At 35.5% G+C, this 24,808-nt stretch overlaps 1 protein-coding gene across 1 annotated transcript; it reads right to left on the bottom strand.

Annotated features, from left to right (window-relative positions):
* Positions 1-2,276: 2,276 nt before the first annotated feature.
* On the bottom strand, positions 2,277-23,089 carry Clec1a (C-type lectin domain family 1 member A). Its single transcript, XM_026410877.2, has 6 exons — positions 22,876-23,089; positions 14,535-14,633; positions 10,758-10,934; positions 6,571-6,722; positions 4,283-4,401; positions 2,277-3,232 (listed from the first exon to the last, which is right to left on the bottom strand). Exons 1-6 carry the CDS (start codon positions 22,988-22,990, stop codon positions 3,082-3,084), a joined length of 813 nt encoding a protein of 270 aa, XP_026266662.2. The 5' UTR covers positions 22,991-23,089; the 3' UTR covers positions 2,277-3,081.
* Between the last annotated feature and the right edge of the window lie 1,719 nt (positions 23,090-24,808).

Raw genomic sequence — 24,808 nt, 5'->3', positions numbered from 1 at the left:
CCACAAGAATCTCTCTACAGAGGAAGTAACTCCCAAATTTTAAGACTGCTCCTGAGACAACCTGTTAAACCCTTGTGCTTGGTTCACAATCTTCTTGGATCCCCCAAATAAAATCTGCCCATCATCCTTCTTGAACTTCCTGCTATTCCAGGGCTCCTGACCTGTTTCCTGTTGATAAGTTCTAAGTACTGGTTCAATATCCTCAGGAAAAGGAATAACTCATTGTGTACCCTAGGGAACTCAGCTCTACCAGGAAAGGCTGTGTTCTTGTTTGACTTTTCCTGCAATTTCTTCAGAATTACATACTCACAACCTAGAAGGAAAAACATCTTATGCTGAAAAACCAATTAAGATGAGGTCCCAATCTGACAATCAACTGAAAGTTGTTCTCTGCAAATCATATTTTCAAATTCATCTTGTGATTATTTTCTACTCTTAAAAAAATTTTAAGTGTGTGGAGAAAACATTGTGCCATAATGTTTTTGTTCTGAAATGTTCGTTCATAATGCAATCAATATTGTGTTTTTTGTTAGACCAGGGGATTGAGGGCAAAGATGAAGAAGAATAGTTCAGGGAAAGAAAGTATGTCAAAAGAATTCTCTTTTTCCTCCTCACTATCTACAAAGACCTCTCCGTTAGGTCCAATATTGGTAGTGAAGACACTGGTCACCTTTCACTCTTCAGGCAGCTAGACTCTTAAAAAAAATGGCAGTTAAAGAGACATTATCATTCATCCCTGAGCACAGAATGCCAGGAGTCGATACTTAAATGAGTATTATATCCCTACTTTATAATTTAGTCCATAAATTTATTTGACTTTTTCATTTTAACTGGATTTTCTTTGCAGCAGTAAGATTTAAATAATGGTTGCTTAACAACACACCTAATTCTCATTTCTTTTTTTAAATTTTTTTTTGGTAGTTGTAGATGGACACAATATCTGTATTTTATTTCTATATCTTTATGTGGTGCTGAGGATTGAACTCAGGGCCTCACACATGCTAGGGAAATGCTCTACCACTGAGCTACAAACTTAGCCCCTCATTTCTTCTTCTATACATATTATATTAGCCACTTTCATTGAACATTGCATTTATCATATAAAATATTTGATAATATCCTCAAAGTAGTTATCTCTACTTTTTGTTTATGAATATAGTTCACCAAAGAAAGTTGTTTCTGCATGTTTGTGCTCTCTTATGCTTAAAAATGAATTACTAAGTCTTTTAAAATATTTTGTAAGTTTTTTTTTCCATTTTATATTACAATTTAGGTTGTGAAATTAATTTCACAGTTACCTTATTTTAACAAACAGTAGCATCATGAGGAACTTACAAATATTTCTACTTTAAACTTAATGAAATCAGCTCCATGAAGTAAAATGATTAGCCCATAAGATAATTCAGAATAATAAGTCTAAAACTCTCATTTTCTAACCACAAATGCAGTTCTCTCTGTATGACACAGGATATCAACACAAAATTTGTGCAGCACTGAAGACATTTCCTAGCTAGCTAACCAGAAGAAAATTAAAAGAGTCCTCAAGGAAGAATCTGCAAGTAGTACAGATAAAGTAACAATCTTACCAAATACAGTCTTACAAAAAGGAACACTGCAAGAGTTTTTTCATCACATGATTGCTAACTGAATGTAATTTCCCCATGAAATACATGTTTACTGAAAATAAAAGCAAAGCACCCTGGTTTTCACTGTTGAAAAATGAAGATTTATAATCTTTCATGGATGATCCTTTCTAATATTAAACCCCTAAAACTGATGAATCTATAACCAATAAAGTCAGTAGTCATGACAGTTTTATTCACAGAGACCCCTGTTATGGTTGTGCATAACAGCCATCTTGAGAAAGACTCTATCTAGTCTAAAATTCAGCTCTGCAGTTTGTCAGTCTCTTTCACTTTCCATGACCTGACTGGAAATCATGTGGTCTATTGCAAAGCAGTTTACTCACCAGTCATGTGTTGATGTCATAATTTTGCTTCAATATCTCATTTTAGGAAAATATTAAAACCTTCTCCTTGAAGATAATATGTATTTCAAAGGCTTGGATTTTTCCATAAATAATCACATAAGCAGAGTCCTCATAAACTCTCAGTAAGGCACAATCAAAACAATGATTATTATCATACTCTGAAAGAATTCTCATGCTTAATTTTCCCCCAAATCACAAATCCATTCTAAAATCACACACACTTTACATTATTTATATTTATTATTATTAATTCTTCAGTACCTGAATGGTATAAAAATGGATCAAATGGGAGAAAATAATAACTGATACCGAATTATTTCTGGTGCACATAAGAGAGGTTGTTTTCTTTTTCTTTTTCTTTTTTTCTCTTCCTGGTCTTCAGTCTCTCTGAAGCGGGTATCAAGGGCAGTGATTCTATGTAAATGGGATTTGAGAAATTCTTAGGAAAAAGAAACAACTATTGGAGTATTAATGGGTATGCAGAGGTATGTTTATAAGAAGTTAAGATTCTCACAAAAGGAGTTGTTTCAGCTGTTTCAGATGCAGTCTTTATCGACAGATTGGAAAAGGAAAAGTGTAAACCGAAGAAGAACAAAAAGAATTAGTCATGCACTTAGAAGCACAGGATGGGAAGGTCTGTTAATTTCCCCTGGACCACCTGCCTCTGGAGCAAAGGATGTGACTTCCATTTAATTCCTCTCTTTTAGTGAGTGTGCCCCTTCTCTACATATGAGGAAGACATGGAAATAGGGAGATGTTAGATGTTGAGAAGGAAGAAAACCAGAAGGTTATTTCTAAGTCAAGAAAGTGGATAAAAACTGTAAGGTTTTCTGGGACTGGTTGGTGGTCCACAGATGAAGACTTCTTGTGACTGGTAAATATGTGCATGACCCCCAAATTCAGAAATGCTAGTGATCCCAAACAAGAAAAATGGGAATCCTGATTGTACCAGTTGAAGAGTTTGCCTTTCCTGATTATTTTCCATTTCCCAGTGTCTCAAATATGCCTTGCATTGGCCTCCCTTGGCTCAGTTCTTTTGTTGGTAGCTGAAGCAGAACGGTCAGTCCCTTTCATCTGCTGGTTCAAGGGGGCTAGTGAAGATTTTCGGGCTCCACTCTTGCTGCCATCCTCTGACATGCACATCGTCTCAGCTCTCTACAGTCCTTTGAGAAAGCCTTTCCATTGAGGATGGTCACACAGTCCCTACTTCTTAGGCTGCTAACATCTATTATAATCTCAAACCTTAAAAAAAAAAAGAAAGAAAGAGTTAATTAGTTTATTTTTCAAGTAAAATATTAAGTATCCATAAAGTCCCTAAAAGTCTTCCTCTGGTGATAAAATTATAGAATATACACCCAGAATGAGTTCACTGAGAAGATGGGGTCACCTATTTCTTTATTTTCAGCCCATCAATTTGATTCTTGTTCTTCAATGCAGCAGGAAACCCAGAACAACAAAAACTGTTTCTAATTTGAATTTATCATATGATTCTACTGCTACTTAAAAACTTATTTACTGTCTCTTTAATCCATTTACTTAACTGTAAAATACAAATGATCATATTAATCAATTCTATCTCCTGAGAGAATAAATGTTTTAGAGAAGCTTTAGGAAAGAAAAACAGATATAGCTTTAAGTGTAATATATTTTGGTATAAGGGTTGCATTTTCCTATTCAAATACTTTCATTCATTCTTCTTTCTAAATGTTCTCATCATAAATAGAGCTAGTGTTTTATAATAGTCTGTTTATATTGTCAGCAAATCTACTCTCAGTGAGCTTATTTTTTTAAAGATGTGCTCCCTATTTCACTATACTAAGAAGGAAAGAGAGAGAGAAAGAGAGAGAGAAAAAGAAGGAAAGGAAGGAGGGAGGAAGGAAAGGAAAAGAAAAGAAATCTGAGGTTTTGTCCTTTTTCTAAGTATGACAAGTTGTGGTCTTACACACCCACTTTTAGAACTTGGACTCCTGGACTTCAGTATACACAGACATAAAAGATTTTCTATTTCTTTCCCTCACATTCTAATTATCTAATTCACAGTTACTCCTAGACACCCAGTGTTGAAAACAGCCCAGGAACTGTCTCCTGATATTTTACTAGCACTTCAGATCTGTCTCCCTGTTTTATAAGCCATTCAAAAGCAAGCAAGCCTATTCTACACATCTTTGGACATCTTGTGAACACAGCATCCAGTAGAAAACAAATGTTTTATTAATGTTTGTTGAACCAAACTGCTAACTCCATCACTCTTTCTGTTAGATGCCTTCCCTGTAATATGTTCTGAAATCTTACAGTTCAAAGGAGTAAGGTGCTCCATCCATCCACAGCCAGGCTTTGCCACTGCTGTTGCGGGAGAGCCCTATCCAATAAGAGTAGAAAAACTCAGAGTAGCTTTGAGGCATGGCAAACTCCTGTGAAAGACATACAAGAAAATCTTTAGCTTTAAAGAAGTTGTAATTTATTTTCAAATAAGTGTGGGGGCAGCCAACACTGTTCATGGGAGATCAAGAATTCCTACCTCACATAGATGAGGGTGTGATTAGGAGATAAAAGTATCTGTCATGAGATCCATTAGAAATTCATCCAGGTTAAAGAACCTGTTTTGCTTTAGTTGAAGTATGCAATTTTATATATTGATATTTTGAAACCAAGCATTTTATCAGTCAAAATTTATACATAATCCATTGTTTTTAAGACACAAAATGAAACATCAAGAGTGATATAACATAGTGGAAAGAAGATTTACAAAGAGATATGGAATGACAGAGGGAAATGGAAAATTTTAAAAGGAAAAGTTCAGGAATGGAAAAGAAACCTTTATAAACACCTGGGAAAAAAATAACTGGGTATGAGAAAATAAATGTGAATATACTTCAATGCACAAAGAAGTGAAAAATGGACTTGGAAGGATGACCTATGTCTCAAACTATAGGGGACAAAGAAATTTAAAATTTTACATACACACACACAGTCATATGTATGTCCATATTTCTAATATGTATATTGAAATTTCAAAAAGTTATTTACTTTCTTTCATCTACTCTCACTCTATATTCATATATATTTAACATTGGAATTATATATAATTATTATGATTATATAGTATAATTATTATGATCATCCATTTATGTCTTTCCTTTCCAACATATTATAAACTCTTTAGGGATAAATACTTAGTTTTAGCAATTGTTCTACTGTCAATGCCTCAGATAATTAGTGGTACATGCTGATTCAACAAGAGATCATAGGAAATATCAGGGAAACTATTGCAAAGTGATGGTCACACAGTAGTCATGTGAAAAGAACTGTATTTGAACATATTTTCTCCAAATTAAATGGTATCACTTTAAATTAAAACTTCTGAAAATAAATCATGTATAAGAGATTTAAACATATACAAATTTATAAAGTGCATAAAAGAAAATAATTTTGTAACTTTCATAGCAAAATTTCCTACCATTCCATATAGTACAGTTTAATTATATAACTGAGTCTTCAGTATGGGCTGGAGGTAAAGCAAACAAATATAATAAGAAAATGTTTTTGCCAGGACATATTATGTCAGTAAAAGAAATTGGGCCGGGTGCAGAGGCACACACCTATAATCCCAGCGGTTCAGGAGGCTGAGGCAGGAGGATCACAAGTTCAAAGTCTCAGCAATTTAGTGAGGCCCTAGGCAACTTAGGGATACCCTGTCTCAAAAAAATAAAAAGGGCTGGGGTTGTGGCTTAGGGGTTAAGTGCCTCTTGGTACATTCAATTCCTAGTTACCACCCCCCCAAAAAAATACAGAAAGAAATTGCCTTCCTCTATGCATAAATGGAGCCATAGAGGGTAAAAGATATTAAATAAAGATATTACAAAGGTTCATTCATACAGATTTCAGGAAGTGGACAGAAATTAATATGTGACTGGAAGGATGTTAAAACTTTGTATATAAAGCTGGACATTTAATTAAAAAGCCATATGTTGACAATCTGCTCTGCATCAAGACCACTGCTCAATTATAGAGAAAGATAAATAAGTTATCACATGATCACATTGATGAACGAATTCAATCCAAAAGCAATAATGAATGTGGAAAGAAGTAGGGGAGGGGAATAATTACATCATTTTAAAAGTGCACTTATTCTAAATGTGTCAATTTGTAGGGTTATTTTCATATTTGTCTTGACCAATCTTCTGGAAAGCAAGATATATATTTGTGGATCATGGTAGTGATTTAATTAAATATTTGCCACTCATAAATCAAATACAGTCAGTGGTATTTTCATCTTTCTGATACTGTGTAAACACTCTTCTTACCCAAACTAAAAGAGGTTAAAAAAAATTAAGGCATTCTCCATCTATTCCCTGGCTCAGGGGTGGTTTCTGTGGAGTAAGCATTTATGAAGAATGGAACTCCTTTTTATGTAGTTGAGGGAATCATGCAAAGCAATAGGAATAAGACAGAGTCCTTGATCAGAGTAAGTGGGAACATTTGTGAGCCAATATCATTCCCTCTTCTGAATTTTCTTGGCCAGCTCTTTCAAGGCCTCTTCTTAAGAATTCTTCAAACATTGAAAAGATCCAGGCCCTTACCAGCACTTCTTGTGTGTCTATCTTCAGCATGGTGGCATTCTCACCAGTGCAGAAATATTCACAGCCCTGCCAACTTTTACTCTCTTTATAGAATTGGTAGCATTGGTCCCCATGCCACCTCCATTTTTCTGGGCATGGGTTGCACTTGTGTCCTTGAGAGAAGAAAAATATTTGTAAGTTTTCTACTCATGTTTGCTATATTTCTTCTCATGAAATTATAGAGTGTTTATGTCCCAAATAAGAATCGATTTCCCTTCTCTCAGATATTTAAATTTCCCAGGCAATGATAAATACAAATCTGTATTGAGTGGCCACAATATGCCAGGAATTATAATTGGTGCTGATTATACAGTGGAAATTAAAACAGACACTGCTTAATGGAGTGTAGAATCTAGTAATGAAAACTTCCTTGTCTAGATGGAAACTTTCTTGTCTCTTGGCTATGCAATGTAGCACATGGAGAGTAAATTCAATTCATGAAGCTGCTCGTATGCTCAGAAACGCACAATGCATTATATTCAATAAACAAAGGATCACAATTTTCTTTCTCAAAATCATATTCTTATGACAAAGGGGTTTTAAAAAAATACAATGTATACCAATGTGAAATGGGCTCTTACTGTAAACAAAAATAAAATTTTAGGGAAAAAAATGCTGAGACAAGCCTTGAAGTTAGAATGGTAAATTTCTATGTATCAAAAATTAAGATTGGCATCCATGCCAAAGAAGTAAGTACACAAGTTGAGTGTTCTTAGATGGAACAGTAGGTACTGATGGTATATTTAAGAGTTAGGCCCTGAGAGTCACAGGCCCTAAAAGGAATGTGGTAAAGAGTAAATAGGAAAATAGTTTCCTTAGCACAGTAGCTTATACATGCAACAGGCTGAATGGATGTTAGCTTCAAGTCTAATCATGACTGTCACTGTGACAATTTAGATTGGTAATGCCTGCTTGGAACACTCTGTAGAATAAGATTAGGAAGCTGCATCTGAGCTCCACACGAAGGAGAACATTGGCTCATTGTAATGTCTGCTCTGGCTTCAGTAGATATAAACTGTAACTGATACAGTTGATATACAGTTGATACAGTATATTAATATCTTACTCCCCTTTCTAGTTTTAAGATTTCTTGCATACCTTTAATCTTCACATATGGTGAGTGATTTTCTCTGTACAAGTAAAGTTCCATATTTCTATGAGAATTGATAGAAAGTGTAATTTCAATGAGTGTATAGGAAAAAAGCAAGATACAATTAGATGGAAGGGAGAAAGACTCAAATATAGTGCCTTATGTAAAATAAAAATAATAGGCAGCTGAAGTGATACCAATAGATACCTCCTTACCAAGATAACTTTATCTACTTTAATGTTTTATTTAATATTACATTAAAAATTAGAAAAATAGAACAAGTCAGAAGTAATTAATTTTCCCTGGACTTGCATATACATAATGAGCATGTACACATACAAACACACACATGCACACCATATGTATGGTGTGTATATGTATATATACACACACACTAGATAGATAGGTAGATAGGTAGGTAGATAGAAAGAAAGAAAGAAAGAAAGAAAGAAAGAAAGAAAGAAAGAAAGAAAGAAAGAAAGAAAATATATTTAAGGAGAAAATGCACATTTTGAGTGAGAAATTAATGTGTGTACTGAACATGGATTGTTTTCAACTGTTTTGTTCATGGCTGTATGACTAGGGAAATTACAAACACCATTGGATTCCTAAGATGAACGTGTGTGATTTCTGTGAACTCTCCTCATCTGTAAATTAAGTGTGTGTGTGTGTGTGTGTGAAATAAAGTGATAAAAATTTAACATTGTTCATGATCAGTGAAGCAAGAATGTATATATTACCAGGGCTAATATTCTTAGGAAGGACATTCAGTTTTATAAAAACCTAAAAATATATCATCAAACATAGTCTTATCATTTTTTTTCCTTATAGTCCTTTTTATTTCCATTTCTCCTTTATTTTTCCTAGGACTTGGACCCAGAAATGCAAGTTTATATAGGTGGTCCAGACCCAAACTTTATTTTTCACATATTCAACTCTCAAGACAGCATTTATTCCTAGTTCCTAACTTTGGGATGTCAATTTTATATTTAAACTAAATGTGGTTTATTTTCCTATCTTTTCTTTTTATTTTTTTAATTTAGCTAGATAAAAATTATGGAGAAACCTGGATTCTCTTTTTGCTGAGATAGGGCACCAAACAAAGAGAACTATGCCTACTGGGCTGTTAGAAAAATAAGAAAGAAAAACATGAGCAGTGAAATCAGTATTCATGTAAGTAAAAATCATTTAGAGAAGTGGAAGTATGCCTATTCATAATATTTGTTTATGCCTATTCATTTTATTGGGTGATTATATAATCAAGATGTCTGCTTAGGGTGTGAAGTAGTGTATGTCTGGAAGTCTGAGATTTTGTCCTATTTTAGAGTTCCCAAAAGATAAATAAAAACTGAAGAATTGATAATATATATATTTACATATTTCTTTTTAGGTATATATGTTAAAGAGAGCAGAAGATATAGATGGAGGAGTGGGTAGCTGGGTCAAATGGTAATTCCATTCCCAGTTTTCCAAGGAATCTCCATACTGCTTTCCATGTTGGCTGCACCAGTTTGCAGTTCCACCAGCAATGTATGAGTGTGCCTTTTCCCCCACATCCTAGGTTCTTTGTTCTTTTGGTGTTTCGCTTTTTGAGTTTTTTATGTACCATAGAGATTAGTGTTCTATCTGATGTGCTTGTGGTAAAAAATTGCTCCCATTCTGTAGGCTCTATCTTTACCTCACTGATTGTTTCTTTTGCTGAGAAGAAGCTTTTTAGTTTGAATCCATCCCATTTATTGATTCTTGATTTTAATTCTTGCTCTATATGAGTCTTATTAAGGAAGTCAGGGCATACTACAGGGACACAGCCACATCAATGTTTATAGCATCACAATTCACAATAGCTAAATTGTGGAACCAACCTAGATGCCCTTAAGTAGATGAATGGATTAAAAAATGTGTTATATATACACAATGGAATATTACTCATCAATAAAAGAGAACAAAATCATGGCACTTGCAGATAAATGGATGGAGTTGAAGAATATAATGTCAAGTGAAGTTAGCCAATTCCAAAAAAACCAAATGCAGAATGTTTTCTCTGATATAAGGAAGGTGATTCATAGTGGGTTTGGGAGGGGGAATATGGGAGGATTAGACAAACTCTAGCTAGGGCAAAGGGGTGGGACACGAAGGGAGGGGGCATGGGGATAGAAAAGATGGAATGAAATGGACATCATTACCCTAAGTACCTGTAGGAAGACACAAATGGTGTGAATATACTTTGTATAAAACCAGAGATATGAAAAATTGTGCTCTACATGTATAATACAAATTGTAATGCATTCTGCTGTCATATATAACAAATTAGAATAAAAAATAAATTTAAAAATTCAAACAAAAAGAGAGCAGAAGAGAGGACTGACTTGAATAAAATGGATAATGAAATACAAATAGGACAGGAAATAGTCTCCCCCTCCCTCCCTCCCTCCCTCCCTCCCTCCCTCTCTCTCTCTCTCTCTCTCTCTCTCTCTCTCTCTCTCTCTCTCCCCCCCCCTCACACACACACACACACACACACACCTTCACTGACTTCTCCAACACTATTTTTATTTATACAACTGTGGTACACCTATCATTGACATTGATGTCTCCTAGGGTACTTTTTAAAATGTACATTTTTTTTTGGTATCAGTCAAATCATATGGAATTAAAATAACAGATTTGATTCAGGTTATCTGCCTTCTTTATCTGATCCTTCTATGATTCTTAAATTATGAGTTTATTGACATAATAGGGATGATTTTTCAATTATGGGACAAGGTAAATTGAAACATTTCCCTGTTTTATTTACTTGCAATGTTACGTTGGCTATTCCAAACTAATTGCTTTGTTATTGTTTTAAGTGTTGCATTTGAAGAATTCTTTCATACACAGTAACACAAACATGTATGGACTGCATGACCCCCTAAACTGATCATGGTCTTGCAATCCAAATTCCTTATCAAGTTTTCCAGAAAACTAATTGAATAATACTGGTTCCCAGTTATGTTAATAAGAAATTCAACTTAGATTGACAGATAATATCCTGGGGGCAGAGTGATGAAGACCTGCTTACCTCCACTTTTGTTATAAAGCTCACGACAGAGTTTTTCAGCCACATGCTGCAGGGTTTCTGCAAGCTTCCTATTCCGGGCTTGGACAGACTGCAGATGTTGAGAGAGATTCGCCAACCTTTCTTCCTTTTCAGAAATGCTGTCTTGCTGAGTACTGGATAGCTGGTAGAACTGAAAAACTAACCCAAGTGGCTAGGTCAGACTGGACAGTTCATTTCTTCACTTTTACTTCTAATTTCCACTTAAGATGAAGGCAAAAATGTATATAAGTTAAGATCTTAGGTTCTGAGATCTCACTTTGCATATATCCAAGTAGAGACTCTAGTACATACATAACAAATTATATCACATTGCACAAATTAATTTCTCTAAGTCTTTCTGAAAATGTGGAGTCATGATAACAGTTCCTAGCTTCAGAAGTAAATTTTCAAACTATTTTACTACTGAATAGATATGTTTCTGTTCATGCAAATGATTACTCAATCTAAAACCATGATTCATTTACCTATAGATCATTACATTAAATATTGGCAATATTCCATATATTGTTGTTTGTCTGATTATTAAAATGGCCAATTATCATTTCCATATTTTTATTGATTTATGATTATTATCAGTGGGATCAACAAACTTCCCTAATAAAATTTAACTATAAAATTTTAATGCAGGTTTGAACTTTGGTTTTCTAAATCTAAATAGAGAAATCCCTTATGAATCATGAGAGTTGCTTTATATTCCTAAAAGTAATGGTGATTGCAAACTAAAAGTTATGTCATACAAATTTTGGAGTTAGGGAGAAACAGGAAGTTTTTTTACTTTTAAATTTAAGATCACATATTTGTTGATTGATTGTACATCATCTTCTGAGAAGTGTCTCTTCAGAACCCTGGCCCATTTATTGATTGGGTTATTTGTCTTTTTGGTGTTTAGCTTTTTGAGTTCTTTATATACCCTAGAGATTAGTGCTCTATCAGATGTGTGAGAGGTAAATATTTGCTCCCAAGATGTAGGCTCTGTATTCACCTCAAAGATTGTTTCTTTTGCTGATAAGAAACTTTTTAGTTTGAGTCCATCCCATTTATCGATTCTTGATTTTAATTCTTGCACCATAGGAGTCTTATTAAGGAAGTTGGGGCCTAATCCCACATGATGGAGATTAGGGCCTACTTTCTTCTCTATAGACACAGGGTCTCTGGTAGTATTCCAAATCCTTGATCCATTTTGAGTTGAGTTTTGTGCATGGTGAGAGATAGGGGTTTAATTTTATTTTGTTGCATGTGGATTTCCAATTTTCCCAGCATCATTTGTTGAATAGGCTATCTTTCTCCAATGCATGCTCTTCGAACCTTTGTCTAATATAAGACACCTATAGTTTTGTGGGTTAGTCTCTGTGTCCTCTGTTCTGTACCATTGGTCTACCAGTCTGTTTTGGTGCCAATATCATGCTGTTTTTGTTACTATTGCTCTGTAGTATATTTTAAGATCTGGTATAGTGATGCCACCTGCTTCATTCTTCCTGCTGAGGATTACTTTAGCTATTCTGGGTCTCTTTTTTTTTTTTCAGATGAATCTCATGATTGCTTTTCTTATTTCTATAAGGAATGCCATTGGTATTTTGATTGGAATTGCATTAAATTTGTATAGTGCTTTTGGTAGTATGGTCATTTTGATAATATTAATTCTGCCAATCCAAGAGCAAGGTAGATCTTTCCATCTTCTAAGGTCTTCTTTGATTTCTTTCTTTAGGTTTCTGTAATTTTCATTATAAAGATCTTTCATCTCTTTCATTAAGTTGATTCCCAAGTGTTTTTTTTTTTTTGAGGCTATTGAAAATGGGGTGGTTTTCCTCATTTCCCTTTCTGAGGATTTGTCATTGATATACAAAAATGCTTTTAATTTATGGGTGTTGATTTTATCCCTGCTACTTTGCTGGATTCATTTACTAGTTCTAGAAGTTTTCTGGTGGAACTTTTAGGGCCACAGCTTCCTTAGTAAGACTCCTGTGGTGCAAGAATTAAAATCAAGAATCAATAAATGGGATGGACTCAAACTAAAAAGTTTCTTATCAGCAAAAACAAAACAAAACAAAAAAAAACCAATATGTGAGGTGAATAGAGAGTCTGCATCTTGGGAGCAAATATTTACCCCTCACACATCAGATAGAGTGCTATCTCTAGGGTATATAAAGAACACAAAAAGCTAAACACCAAAAAAACACAAATAACCCAGTTAATAAATGGGCCAAGGTTCTGAAGAGACACTTCTCAGAAGATGATGTACAATCAATCAACAAATGCATGAAAAAATGTTCATCATCACTAGCAATTAAAGAAATGCAAATCAAAACCACTCTAGGATTTCATCTCACTCCAGTCAGAATGGCAGCTATTATGCATACAAACAACAATAAGTGTTGGTGAGGACGTGGGGAAAAAGGTACACTTATTGCTGGTGGGACTGTAAATTGGTGCAGCCAGTATGGAAAGCAGTATGGAGATTTCTTGCAAAATTGGGAATAGAACCACCATTTGACCCAGCTATTCCTCTTCTCAGTCTCTACTCAAAGGACTTAAAAACAGCATACTACAGGGACACAGCCACATCAGTGTTTAAAACAGCACAATTCACAATAGCTAAACTATGGAACCAACCTAGATACTCTTCAATAGTAGAATGGATGAAAAAAATGTGGCATATATGCACAATGGAATATTATTGAGCAATAAAAGAGAATAAAATCATGGCATTTTAGGTAAATAAATGTAGTTAGAGAATATAATGCTAAGTGAAGGTAGCCAGTCCCCCAAAACCAAATGATGAATGTTTTCTTTGATATAAGGAGGCTGATTCATAGTGGGATAGGGAGCAGGGGAGCATGGGAGGAATAGACAAACTCTAGATAGGGCAGAGGGGCTGGAGGGGAAGGAGGGGGCATAGGGTTATTAATGATGGTAGAATGTGATGATCATTATTATCCAAAGTACAGGTATGAAGACATGAATTGGTGTGAATATACTGTGTATACAGCCAGAGATATGAAAAGTTGTGTTATATATGTGTAATAAGAATCATAATGCATTCGCTGTCATATATAAATAAAAACATTTAAGATGATAAACAACATTTTTAAATTTTACTCTATAAATCAACTTTTTGACACATCTGCTTGTTTTTATGACCCTTTGCTTTGAATCACCTTCAGCTGTTCAGGGAACATGATTGCAGGATCTTAACTTGATGAGGCAAATTTATCCACTTTCTTTTTTAAGGAATTCGTCCTTGTTCATTTAAAATGTAAAGATTTTCACACATGCATTCTTCTGTGTTTGATTTTTCACAAGTTTTTGCAAAATGTCTTCTTAGTGGAGAATATAGTAATTAAGGGCCTTAACTATTTTCCTTGTATTGAGAATATAAATAGAAATAAAATCTCTTTCCTTTGCTCTAGCCCACTGAGACATACACACTGAAAGCAAAAGCCACTGCCAACCCACTCTTGTGGAACAGGAGAGAGATGTAGTCATTGTTTTAAATATTGACATATAAGCATACAAAATCCTGAACTGAAACAGAATGTTTAATTCTAGTTAGCAAATGATAGTTCTATTTTAATACTTCTTCCCCCACTGATCTTTAAATGGTTGCTATTAGAAAAGGAGCATTGAATTGCCCCCTAAGCTCCAGAATTAAAAGTTTAAAAATTCATAACAAGTGTTCCGTGTTTCACCTAGACAGATCATGGAACCAGGATTCTCCCCCAAGGCAGAGCCCATACTTACACACAAAGCCCAGGGCTGCCAGGCCTAGGAGCAGCACCAAGCACAAAGTCAGTAGTGTGAGGGCCACTGGGCGCCAAGCTGAAGAGGGAGTCCTTTGCTCTGTAGGGAACAAAAGAGAAAGAAAGGTTGAGCTTTTCCTCTTCTTCCATCTAAGTCAGAAACCAGCAAGTAGGAGGAGGTGGTTCTGGACAGGAAAAACCATGCAGGACCTGGTCATCAGGTCTAGATAACTTACCCTTTGTCCTCAGAAACATGGTCACAAGGCTCAGTTAAACCTCACTTTTCACAACTAGAGTTGTTCACAAGTCCCACCCTTTCCTATCCTCCCCTCCAGTCCTACTGTGCTCCAAATCACAGTGTATACAACTGTTATCTTTATGTGGTTGTTTTTATAACCTCTTGCTTGTCAAAATTTTAATGATGAAAAATTCTCCTAAAAAAATGCCTGAAACAGAGTTTGAGACACCTAAAGCTACTAAAGAACAATTTTTAACATCATCAAAGAACATATGAAACTAATTTAATTTCACTTCTGCAATATGTGACACCCCCCACATGTCACATGTATCTTTCTTTGAAAAGCAAATTACATATCAGTAATGAGAAATGACCATTTTACACTTTTTCTTTGGGGTTTCTTGGTTCTTCTTTTGCAAGGATGATTTTTATTCATTCATTTCATTTATATTTCCTCAAAAATAGAGTATACAGAAACACAATTATCAAATTTCTCAAAGACAGATCTGAACTATCTCAAGTTTTGCAGGAGTTAAGTAATAACAGAGGAGGAGGAGGAGGAGAGGAAGGAAGAGGGGGAGGAGGAGAAGAGAAAATTCCCTGCTTCCATTTCTAGAAGTTTGACTTGTAATTACAGAAGTGCCAATGTAAGTCCTGAGTAGACCTATCACCTAGTGAAGTCATCTATGTGGGTCTGACTGACCACAGCTCTAACAGGGAGGACTTCAACTCAGAGAGAGTTGGCATCTGGAATTCTGAGTCAAATTAAACAAAAGGAGAAGGAAACCCTCAAACTCTGACTTTTGTGATCTCTGAGTTCTACTTCATTGAGAATTCAACTCAGGTTCTAAAACTAAGAAAGACTAAAGAAACACAAATTCATTTCCATCTAACAAGAACCTCTATAAAAAACATTCTAGGCACAAAGATTTGCACTAAACATTATTTCCAAAGGGAGAAAGATAAGTGGTAAAGACTGTGTAGAAATAGGAAATACAATTACTAATCTCTTAAAATCTACAAAGGAAAATGTTTACATCACAGAAAAGACATGCTGTATTTTAAAGCATGAATCTTATTCTCTCTTCATATTTGTATTCTTCATAAATAGCTTGAATTATATTTTGAAAATGCAAATCACTTTTCATAGTTTGCCCTTTAAAAAAAATGGCAACTTTATTACAATATTTCCTGACTTAAAAACTTCCAATAGTTTTATTGCACTTGGAACAAAAATCCTACAATACAGTCTTTTCATCGAGACCCTACCTAGTTCTCTTATTCTTTTCTGAACCATTCTCCCCTTTCTCAAATGCTCTATTCCCAGTAGCCTTCTCTTCTATTCTTGGTCTGAATGAGCTTGCCCCTGTCCTTGTACCTCCTGCTACACTGGCCTCTGCCACTGCATTAGTTCTTCCTCATATTGATTCTTGGCAGTCTATTGCCTGTTCCTCTGCTTTCAGTGTAAATGGCACATCCCTAGAAGAAGGGCTGACTCCATCTCTAGTACATTACTCACCTTGGTGTGTGTGTGTGTGTGTGTTTAATAAAAGTATTAGGTAACATTTTCATGTCAGGTTGGTTTTTGTCTGTCTCCCTTTCCTCCAAATATGCATTCCATTAAAACAACCATCTCATCTGTCTTGTTCACTAATTATTTCCAATACTGAAACTATAATATAACCCATAAAGGTAGTAAATATTTGGTGTTTAGATTAAAAAAAAATGAAATAATGAAAAAAAATAGCCCCTAAACCATGTAAGTATACAGAAGAAGAGAGTATTATCTAAAGTTAAATTTGACAGGTTGATTTTCAAAAAGCGATTTTTTTAGCAATATTTCTGTCAGCAGAGGGCAGAGTCAGCAAAATATAAGTCCCAATCCTATAGGTTTCTATACAGTGACTTGCATGAGATTCTATGTCCTGAACAAATATAAAAGATGCACTTCCTCTGGGTGCCCTTCAACCAGCTGACCTTATGGTTTACTCTACATTTTCCTAGAAAAGTATGCTTTCTTCAGGGCATTGACTTTAAGAGAATTTCAGCTCAAAGAATGGAAAAAAGAAAAAAAAAAAAACAAGATCAGAAGCAGAACATAGCTTAGGCCAAATGTCTCTAAAACCCTAAACATTTTAAGTTAAATATAGTCCAAGAAAATTTATTTTATCTCAAGTGTTCCTAATCATGCTGAGCCTCTCTCTGGGGACCACTCCCACCCTAAAATAAATGTATGTTCCTAGCTTCCAGATGTACCAAGGGCTTCGTGTTTTTTTCCTTCGTATTTCTTATTACCTTTAAAGATATATGACTCATTTATTTCTTTTGTTTTGTATCTATCTTACGCCACTAGAAAGTAAACTCTTGGGCTAGAGTTATGGCTCTGTGGTAGAGCGCTTGCCTCACCTGCATGGGGCACTGGGTTTGATCCTCAGCACCATATAAATAAATAAAATAAAGGTAAACATTTTTTTTAAAGTAAACTCTTTCTTGGAAAAGATTAAAATTTAAATAGCCACTATTGCAGTCTGGCAACTAGACCAATAATTGAAATAGCTCAAATAATGTTCAGTGAATTAATGAATGTCTATTCTGTATCTCTATAATATGCCTGGTTACCCCTACTAAATCTTATTATGAATATATATCTCAAAGTCATAAAAATTAAAAATTATATCCCTTTTTATGAATAATATTTCCCTGGACAAAACTAGAAATTTTTAAAAAAAGGAAAGGAGAAGAACTATAAAAATCAACCAAATTATTTATGTGTTCCTTTGGATAATATTATGGACAAGGGAAGTGTTGATTTTCTGCCTAATGAACCAAAAAGAGTAAACTTAAATCTTTACAATAATGTCAGAGCCTTGACTTTAGATATTAGAGCATTATTTAATAATATATCCATGAAAAGAACAAATACATGATCCTTCCTGAAATTGCCTCCAGGATAGAAAAATAAAGTATAACATGTCTTCTGCTAAGAACCAGTTTTTTAAAAATCCCTTCCAAGGAATCATCTTTACCTGATCAAGTTTTGCATTTGAAATCTTTCTTTCCTCCTCAATATTCATAATACATCCCTGTTTTATCTAAAGACCCAGAGAAATCTTACCTTGGGGTGTTTCTACACCAGTCATGGTCATGTCCTAGGAAACCAAGCTTCCATGATGGAAAGACCATGAACTTGAACGTTTCACTTTTCCTTCAATGCTGTTTTCCCCTCTAATGTTTTTCTTCTAACTGTTAGTCCAATGTTCCTGAGTTTTATCTCAAGTGTTCCTAATCATGCTGAAGCCTCTCTCTGGGGAACCACTCCCACCCTAAAATAAAGAGAGAGATTTTCACAAAAATAAGCCAGGAGGTGCATGAGTTTGGTTTGGCTTTAATGTGGTTTTATTTTTTGGAAGAGAATCCCTACACTGTCTCCTGAGGCATGTTTAAAAAAAAGGTGTGGACAGGCCAAGGAATGATATAAACATCCCTAGGAATAATAAGATATATATAGAAAAAAAACACTCCTTTCCTGTATCCTCTTACTATAACCATACTATAAAAGGCTACAGTTTCAGGGTCAAGTTTTGAGTACAAACTCCTTTGTCATTATATGAAATTTTATGGATAAAGGGAGTTGTCATATTTGACCAGTTACCCTTTATCAGGTGACAGAGAGGGAAACCTTTACACTTCTCCAAGCCCAGGGCCTGCAAGAAATTAAGCAGACAATACACAAAATGTTCTATGTCTCTGAACTATAAAGGGTCTTAACAGCTGGAAAACAGAGAATTTCAATAATTTTCAAAAAGCCACATTACAAGATTTTGTGATTCCCCCAAATTATCCTTATCTAAAATTTAATACAAAATTGGCACCTCATCGTTTCCTCTGAACTCTTGCCTCTTAATTTTACTCCTTAAAGGTTGTATCTCTGGCATGTACACCAGGCTAGTGCCCGTCTCTCTGCTGGTGGATCTTTGCACTGTGGTCCTTGCTAGGGAAAAGTGACCAAGTGCCACATTTTGCTTTGTTTAGAAAACTTGGACTGATTCAGATTCAGAGCACCTGTCTCCTTATCTAGGAAGATGCAAAACTAGACACAGACAGTAACACATTCATTCCTATGTGGCTTCTATGCCTCTGGTATGCATTCAGTAGCCCTAAATGACATTGTATTAGAATGATTGTTTCCAATTATTCCTCCCACTTTTCTAAGTGCCTCAAAACCAAGGCCTTTCCAGAGCCTACCATAATGTTTAGTATTCAGTGGATGTGCTTCAAAGATTTGTTGAATCAATGGGGTGTGATTCTCGTGCCATGCCACTGCATGAGGGGTTTATACTGTAGTTAAGGAAACAAAAGTAAAAAGCTGGAGGAAAATGCAATAATATTGTAATTAATATGAGTAGGAAAAAAGTCGAAATTGAATTTACTATTAAGTGTTTTTTTTTTTTTTTTTTACTGTTTTTGCTAGGATAACCTTTAGTCTTTAGCTAGAATCTTTGTCCATCTATCACTCCACTCTCTTGTCACCATGTTAATGTGAAGTTAGTCTCCTATGCTTCTTTTTCAATCTATGATTAAGTTAGAATCTCTTGCACCTTAAAAAAGTAATTTTAAAAAGTCTTCGCTCATTCCTATAATAATTCATCAATTACTACTCAGTATCCTTGGCTTTCCCATTACTTTTGAATTTACTATTTCCTGCCTTCCTCAATGCCTCTCTCTCCCCCAGCTCCATACTCCACCCCTCTCTACTTCTTAGTCCTAGAAGCTCCTGTTGGATCCTCTTGTTCTTCCTGCCCTTCAGTTGTTGCTATTCCCCAAGCTCCTCTCCTTGTCACTATTCTTCTGTTCTATTGTCTTTTCATTTTACATTCCCTCCCTCCCTGTGTGATCTCACTCACTCCCATAAATTTAAGTACTATTTATTTTACTTCATTGCTTAAGCACTTGTTTATTTATTTACTATGCCGGTAATTTCTACATATATGTGTAGCTCAGAATTCTTACCACAAGCCCACATCCTTCACATACCAATGTCTTTGGACAACCACAAATGCATATCTTGCCTCCAACCAGACTACCTTAAAGCCAGACTGAATTTATTACTTTTTCTGTTCCTCCTAAAGTTTCTGGCCCTCTCCATAGAATATCTGACAGACTTTAGCCAACCTACAGTTGATGCAATTGTAGGTCGACTTCTTACATGCAACCGAACACCAATCTTTAAGCTCTTTCTCCTCAGCATCTCTCATATCTGATTCCTCTTCCTCCTTCTTAACCTACTACCTCAATTTAGGTACCCAGATCAGTGAAAAGACTGGGTGCTGGCTTATCCAGTTCCATATCCCTTCAGTTTGTCCTCTTCATTTTAGCCTACAGGATCTTCTAACAGCACATTTTATGTTTATCTCTGTTTAAATCCTTCATTGATCTCATTTTAACAATTGATGGAATTTAAACACCTTTGTATGACCTAAAAGTCCTAACTTACCAGACTTTCCTTTCACCAGTCTCCCCCTCCAACTTGACATGTATCTTTACCTGTAGGGTCCCCAACCCTGAACCCCTGCTCCTGATTCCTCATCACGTGGAACATCCTAATGTCAACTCGGTGCAATGCTCACTCCCTCTCTCAAGTCATTCCTGATCTCCTTTATCCCTATCAGAGAGAAGTCAGACAGTCATTTGTACCCAGCACATGCTTCAACCACAGCATGCCATTACAATTGTAGCTTAGCTGAGAATGGTATTAGACTAAGCTGAGATTATACCACATTTGACATTGTATCCTCAGTACTTTGCAATTGCCTGATATAACAGTACCCTAAACATAAGTTTATGGAAAATGTGTAAGGGGTTTCATTTTTACTTTCTATTTTGTTGGTATTTTTAGCATAAACACGATTGAGATTTATGATTTTGAATGAGAAAATCAAAATCTGGACAATAAATGTATGTGCCAATTCACAATTTTGCCACAGCATTATATTGACTTTGAATATTCTATGTTGCCAAAAAAAATTTCAAGAGTTATCATTGCCATTGTTTTTAACACAAAGTTATATCAGATATATTTTCTTAAGAGACTTTCATAGTGACCTTCTTACAAATATTTGCATTATCACAAGAACATGAAAACAAGATATCATTTATGTAGGCTAAGGTAACTGTTTCCAGATGTTTGCCTCCAAGATACTTCTTTGTAATCTCTGCTCCTAACTGTTCTGATTTCCATTTCTTACAAAGAGACTGCCAAATGCTGCATTTGTGTTTTATCTTGCTACACCCCTCTCTCCATCCTCCAACCTTAACAGAACTTATTTGTACACACTGTTCCTGCTTATGCTGATCACTAATCCTTGTGAGAGTTCCTGGCTCCAGTCAGAGGTGAAAAATGTAGTTAAACACAAGCTGCTCAAAACCAAAGCCATAAGAACTGATTCTTCATAACATTTGTAGAAGAAAAGCATTCAGTATCCTATGACACACATCCTGTGGCTACAGAAACCACATCTCTCCTGTTGCCCCTTAGCTTTAGGTCAAGGAGACTGGAAATCCCCCAATGTTCCCTGACAGCTTACTGAATAGTTTAGTTGAAAAACAAAAAGCCGTTATCAGTGGGACTCAGGTGAGGGTCATTTATGCATAGAAAGTGAATGTAATGGTTTAGTGTAGGGAAGGGGGAAAAAAACTAAAGAGAAAAGGAAAAAAAAAAAAACAGTGAAAAAGGGTCTGTCCTGATTTACAGATGTGAGAAAAACCTGGATATGGTCAGAAGGGAAATGACATGTTAAGATACAAGCATCAAATAAGGATCTCTCTGATGCAGACTGACACTAAAATGTTAAACAGAACACTTTAGGGATTCTCAAAGTATTAAATATCAAAAGGAAGTTCACATTTTTGAAGTGTCTGTGATATATCAAGTACTTTACATCATTTACCTCTAAGTATTCATGGCCACTTTATGGAAGGTTTTGCCACTTCTGTTTAATGTTAGTTAAATTTAATATGAACTAACATGCGTAAAACACTTAAAACAATACCAGACACAGCAGAAGCACTAAATACCCATCTACTATGATGTTTTTTAAATACACTTGAAGCTCAGAACACTTAAGTACTGTGTTCATGATCACAAAAATGGTAATGGCATAGCTCACAGTAGAACCGAGAACCTAGTTCTATGTACAGTACCATGTGAGCTCTTCTCTAGAATTAAGTCACTTCTGCTTTAGATGGCTCAGTAGTCAAGGGAATAATGTAGGTGAACTATGAAAATCAATGGAATTGAAAAATTTGTATTAATGTATCATAGGATGAATGGTTATAAATAAAATGATTAGATAGAAGTCATATGCAACTAAAATGAAATATTTTCTTACTCTGATAAACCTTCTCAATAAGATCAATAGAGTTGAATGAAAATAGAGATTGGAGTAATTGAAATCTGAGGCCACTATTTAAATTATCAAATCATGGAATTTGGAGCTAAGGGGATGCCTCAGAAAGCATTTATTTTAATCATCCCTCATTTCACAGAGAGTAAAACCAAACACCTGATGTTGTCATGACTCTCCCAAGATCTTGCAGCTTCAAAATGCAAAATTATTATTACAAAATACCAGGGTTAATTGGTTCATTTGGAAATCTTCCTTTTAAAGCCATGAGTTCAACACTAGCTTTCATTTATCTAAATTTCCAAATCAGATCACAGATGGTAAAAATAAAAAAAGAAAAAGCAACACTTGATTTGGTCTTCATTGGAAGAAAAAGGGGAGGGGATGTTGCTTTAATATGCATACAGTTTGACCTTTGTATGCTATTCCTTCTCAGAAAATTTGACAACCCCTCAACTGCAAACCACTGTGCTAATAGGATTTCAGAAAACAAAACACCTGTGAAGAGACTAAGTTTTTTTTTTTTTTTTCTCAGTTGTTTATATGTGGCACGTTCAGTTCCGGAAAGTGCAGAGTTACTTAGCACTGCAAATCTTGAAAATATTTCCTCTTCCCTCCACTTTGTATATTCCTAAGAGAGGTACCTCATCAAATACGTTTTCCAAAGCTCTGTCTGCTTGAACTCCAGGAGATGAGAATACCTGCTTGCCTGGGCTCTAGCTGCCGGGTGATAGTTGAGGCTTGAGAATACAGGCTCATGGTGGTATCCCCATCCTCATCCAGCATGTCTCTCGAGCTGCTGTATTTGGCCTGCATCCAGATTCCTGCAGGGCTGAAGGTGAAGATGCAGTCAGATTGCCCCAAGCTGCCTGGCTACTGTGAGATAGCTCAGGAAGCCAGGCACTGAAAGGCATTCCGAATGTCCTCTCCCAGCAAGCAGCAGGGGAAGCCTCTGACTCCAGTTCCTGCCGGGAGAGGCCCAGCCCCTCCCCTATGAGCTTGTACTCTGAATGCCAAGTTGGTCAGGCTGAGGGGAAATAGCATGTGTTTTCTGTTTGGACAGTCTCAGAACAGTTATTGAAACGGTTGCCCTTCTCAAACCTTTGTTTATCTGTTTGCACTTCTTATGAAACTGCAGTGTAAAGATGGTGAGACCTTACAACAATAGTACTGTGGTTTCTTCAGACCCTAAAGTCAGGAGGACACATATTTCCTAGTTTTTCTCTCCATCACACATTCATGGAGTCATTTAAATGTTTACCTCTCTGTGCCTTTGTGGGAAGAGATGAGACTCTGGACCTAGCTTCTTCCTGTCTCCAAGGGCACAGCGTAAGGCATCATATACATGGAGTTTCAGCACAGAAGAGTCCTCTTGAGAGCATCTGATTCATTCTATTCTTTCATTTTACAGAAAAGGAAATTGAAGCCCATCTAAGTGAAGTGATTTGTTCAAAGTCACATAGCTGGTTAGTGGCAGAATTACCTTTAAAAGTGCTCTCCTGTTGTCAACTCAATGATCTTTCTTTGTATGGTATATAGACTTGATTCAACATTTTATAGCACACTTGCCACATTATTATCATGAAGAATTGTCCATTTGATGGGGAGTCAGGATTTTTAGAACTATTACTAATCACAATATGATTATGGGAAGCCAATTGACAGTTTGTGTCTATATTTCTTAAACAGAGCTAGGAAATGTAAAAATTGTTTTCAATGATGTCCAATAATTCTTCCTGAACCAGCACATAAAATCATATTACTAGTCAACCTGTTTGTGCTGCAACAACAGAATACCTGAGACTGTGTAATTTATAAGCAATAAAATTATTTCTCAGAGCTCTGAGACTGGGAGTTCCAAGATCAAGACACTGGCAGCCTCAATTGTCAGGTGAGGCTGGCATTCACTGGAGGGGAGGAGCACATGGCAGAGGTGGAAGGTCACGCCGGCCAAACTTACATATTATATGTGTGTCATATACACGTGTAATATCATATAAACAATATATTCCATTATATGAAATTACTTTGACAATTTTCTTGATGTTAGGTGACAAGTGGGCCAAGTCAAGCATGCTAACTATATAAACAAGTGTGGGAATTGCTTGAGATGGGATAGTGAGTATCTACAAGAGATATATCAGGAAGTGTATGTTGTGAATTAACGTGTTTCAAGCTGCATGCTGTTCATCAGATTACTTAAATTTTTTTAAAAAAACTTTGGAGACATTGTATAGATTAGCAGCTTGTAAAAAGTAGAAAATAAAAAATTATTTGTCTAGTTGTCTTAAGCTAAATGTCTGAGAGTGGTATTAATAGAGAAGGCAGAAAGAATTGTGGAGTCTCAAGGTAAATGAAGGATGTATGAGAACAAAATAGGAAGAAATTTAGAATATTAAAAATTGTAAAAGTTCAGACCCGAAAAATGCATGTAAGAGATGCCTCTAATCAGTGTTCTAATGAACAGCCATTAGAACTATTTTGTGAGCTTTAGTTATCAAGCAGATTCTTGATAATTTTGACAAACAAACCATAACATTTACACTACCTTCCCTTAAATTCTTTTATATTTTCAACAATGACAAAAATACTTTTTGAACATCGACTGCATGACAGGTCCTATTCTCAGGTTCT

Source organism: Urocitellus parryii, chromosome 5, assembly GCF_045843805.1.
Source record: "Urocitellus parryii isolate mUroPar1 chromosome 5, mUroPar1.hap1, whole genome shotgun sequence".
Taxonomy (NCBI): domain Eukaryota; kingdom Metazoa; phylum Chordata; class Mammalia; order Rodentia; family Sciuridae; genus Urocitellus; species Urocitellus parryii.
The sequence above is the reverse complement of the archived record's forward strand: the minus strand, read 5'-3'. Positions and strand labels throughout refer to the sequence as shown.

Excerpts from the sequence above, each read along its gene's own strand:
- Clec1a (XM_026410877.2), bottom strand. The coding sequence starts at position 22,990 with ATGCAGGCCAAATACAGCAGCTCGAGAGACATGCTGGATGAGGATGGG. Across the intron at positions 14,634-22,875 it reads GCTAGAGCCCAGGCAAGCAG|AGCAAAGGACTCCCTCTTCA; the intron begins GTATTCTCATCT and ends TGTTCCCTACAG. Across the intron at positions 3,233-4,282 it reads GCACCTTACTCCTTTGAACT|GTTTGAGATTATAATAGATG; the intron begins GTAAGATTTCAG and ends TTTTTTTTTAAG.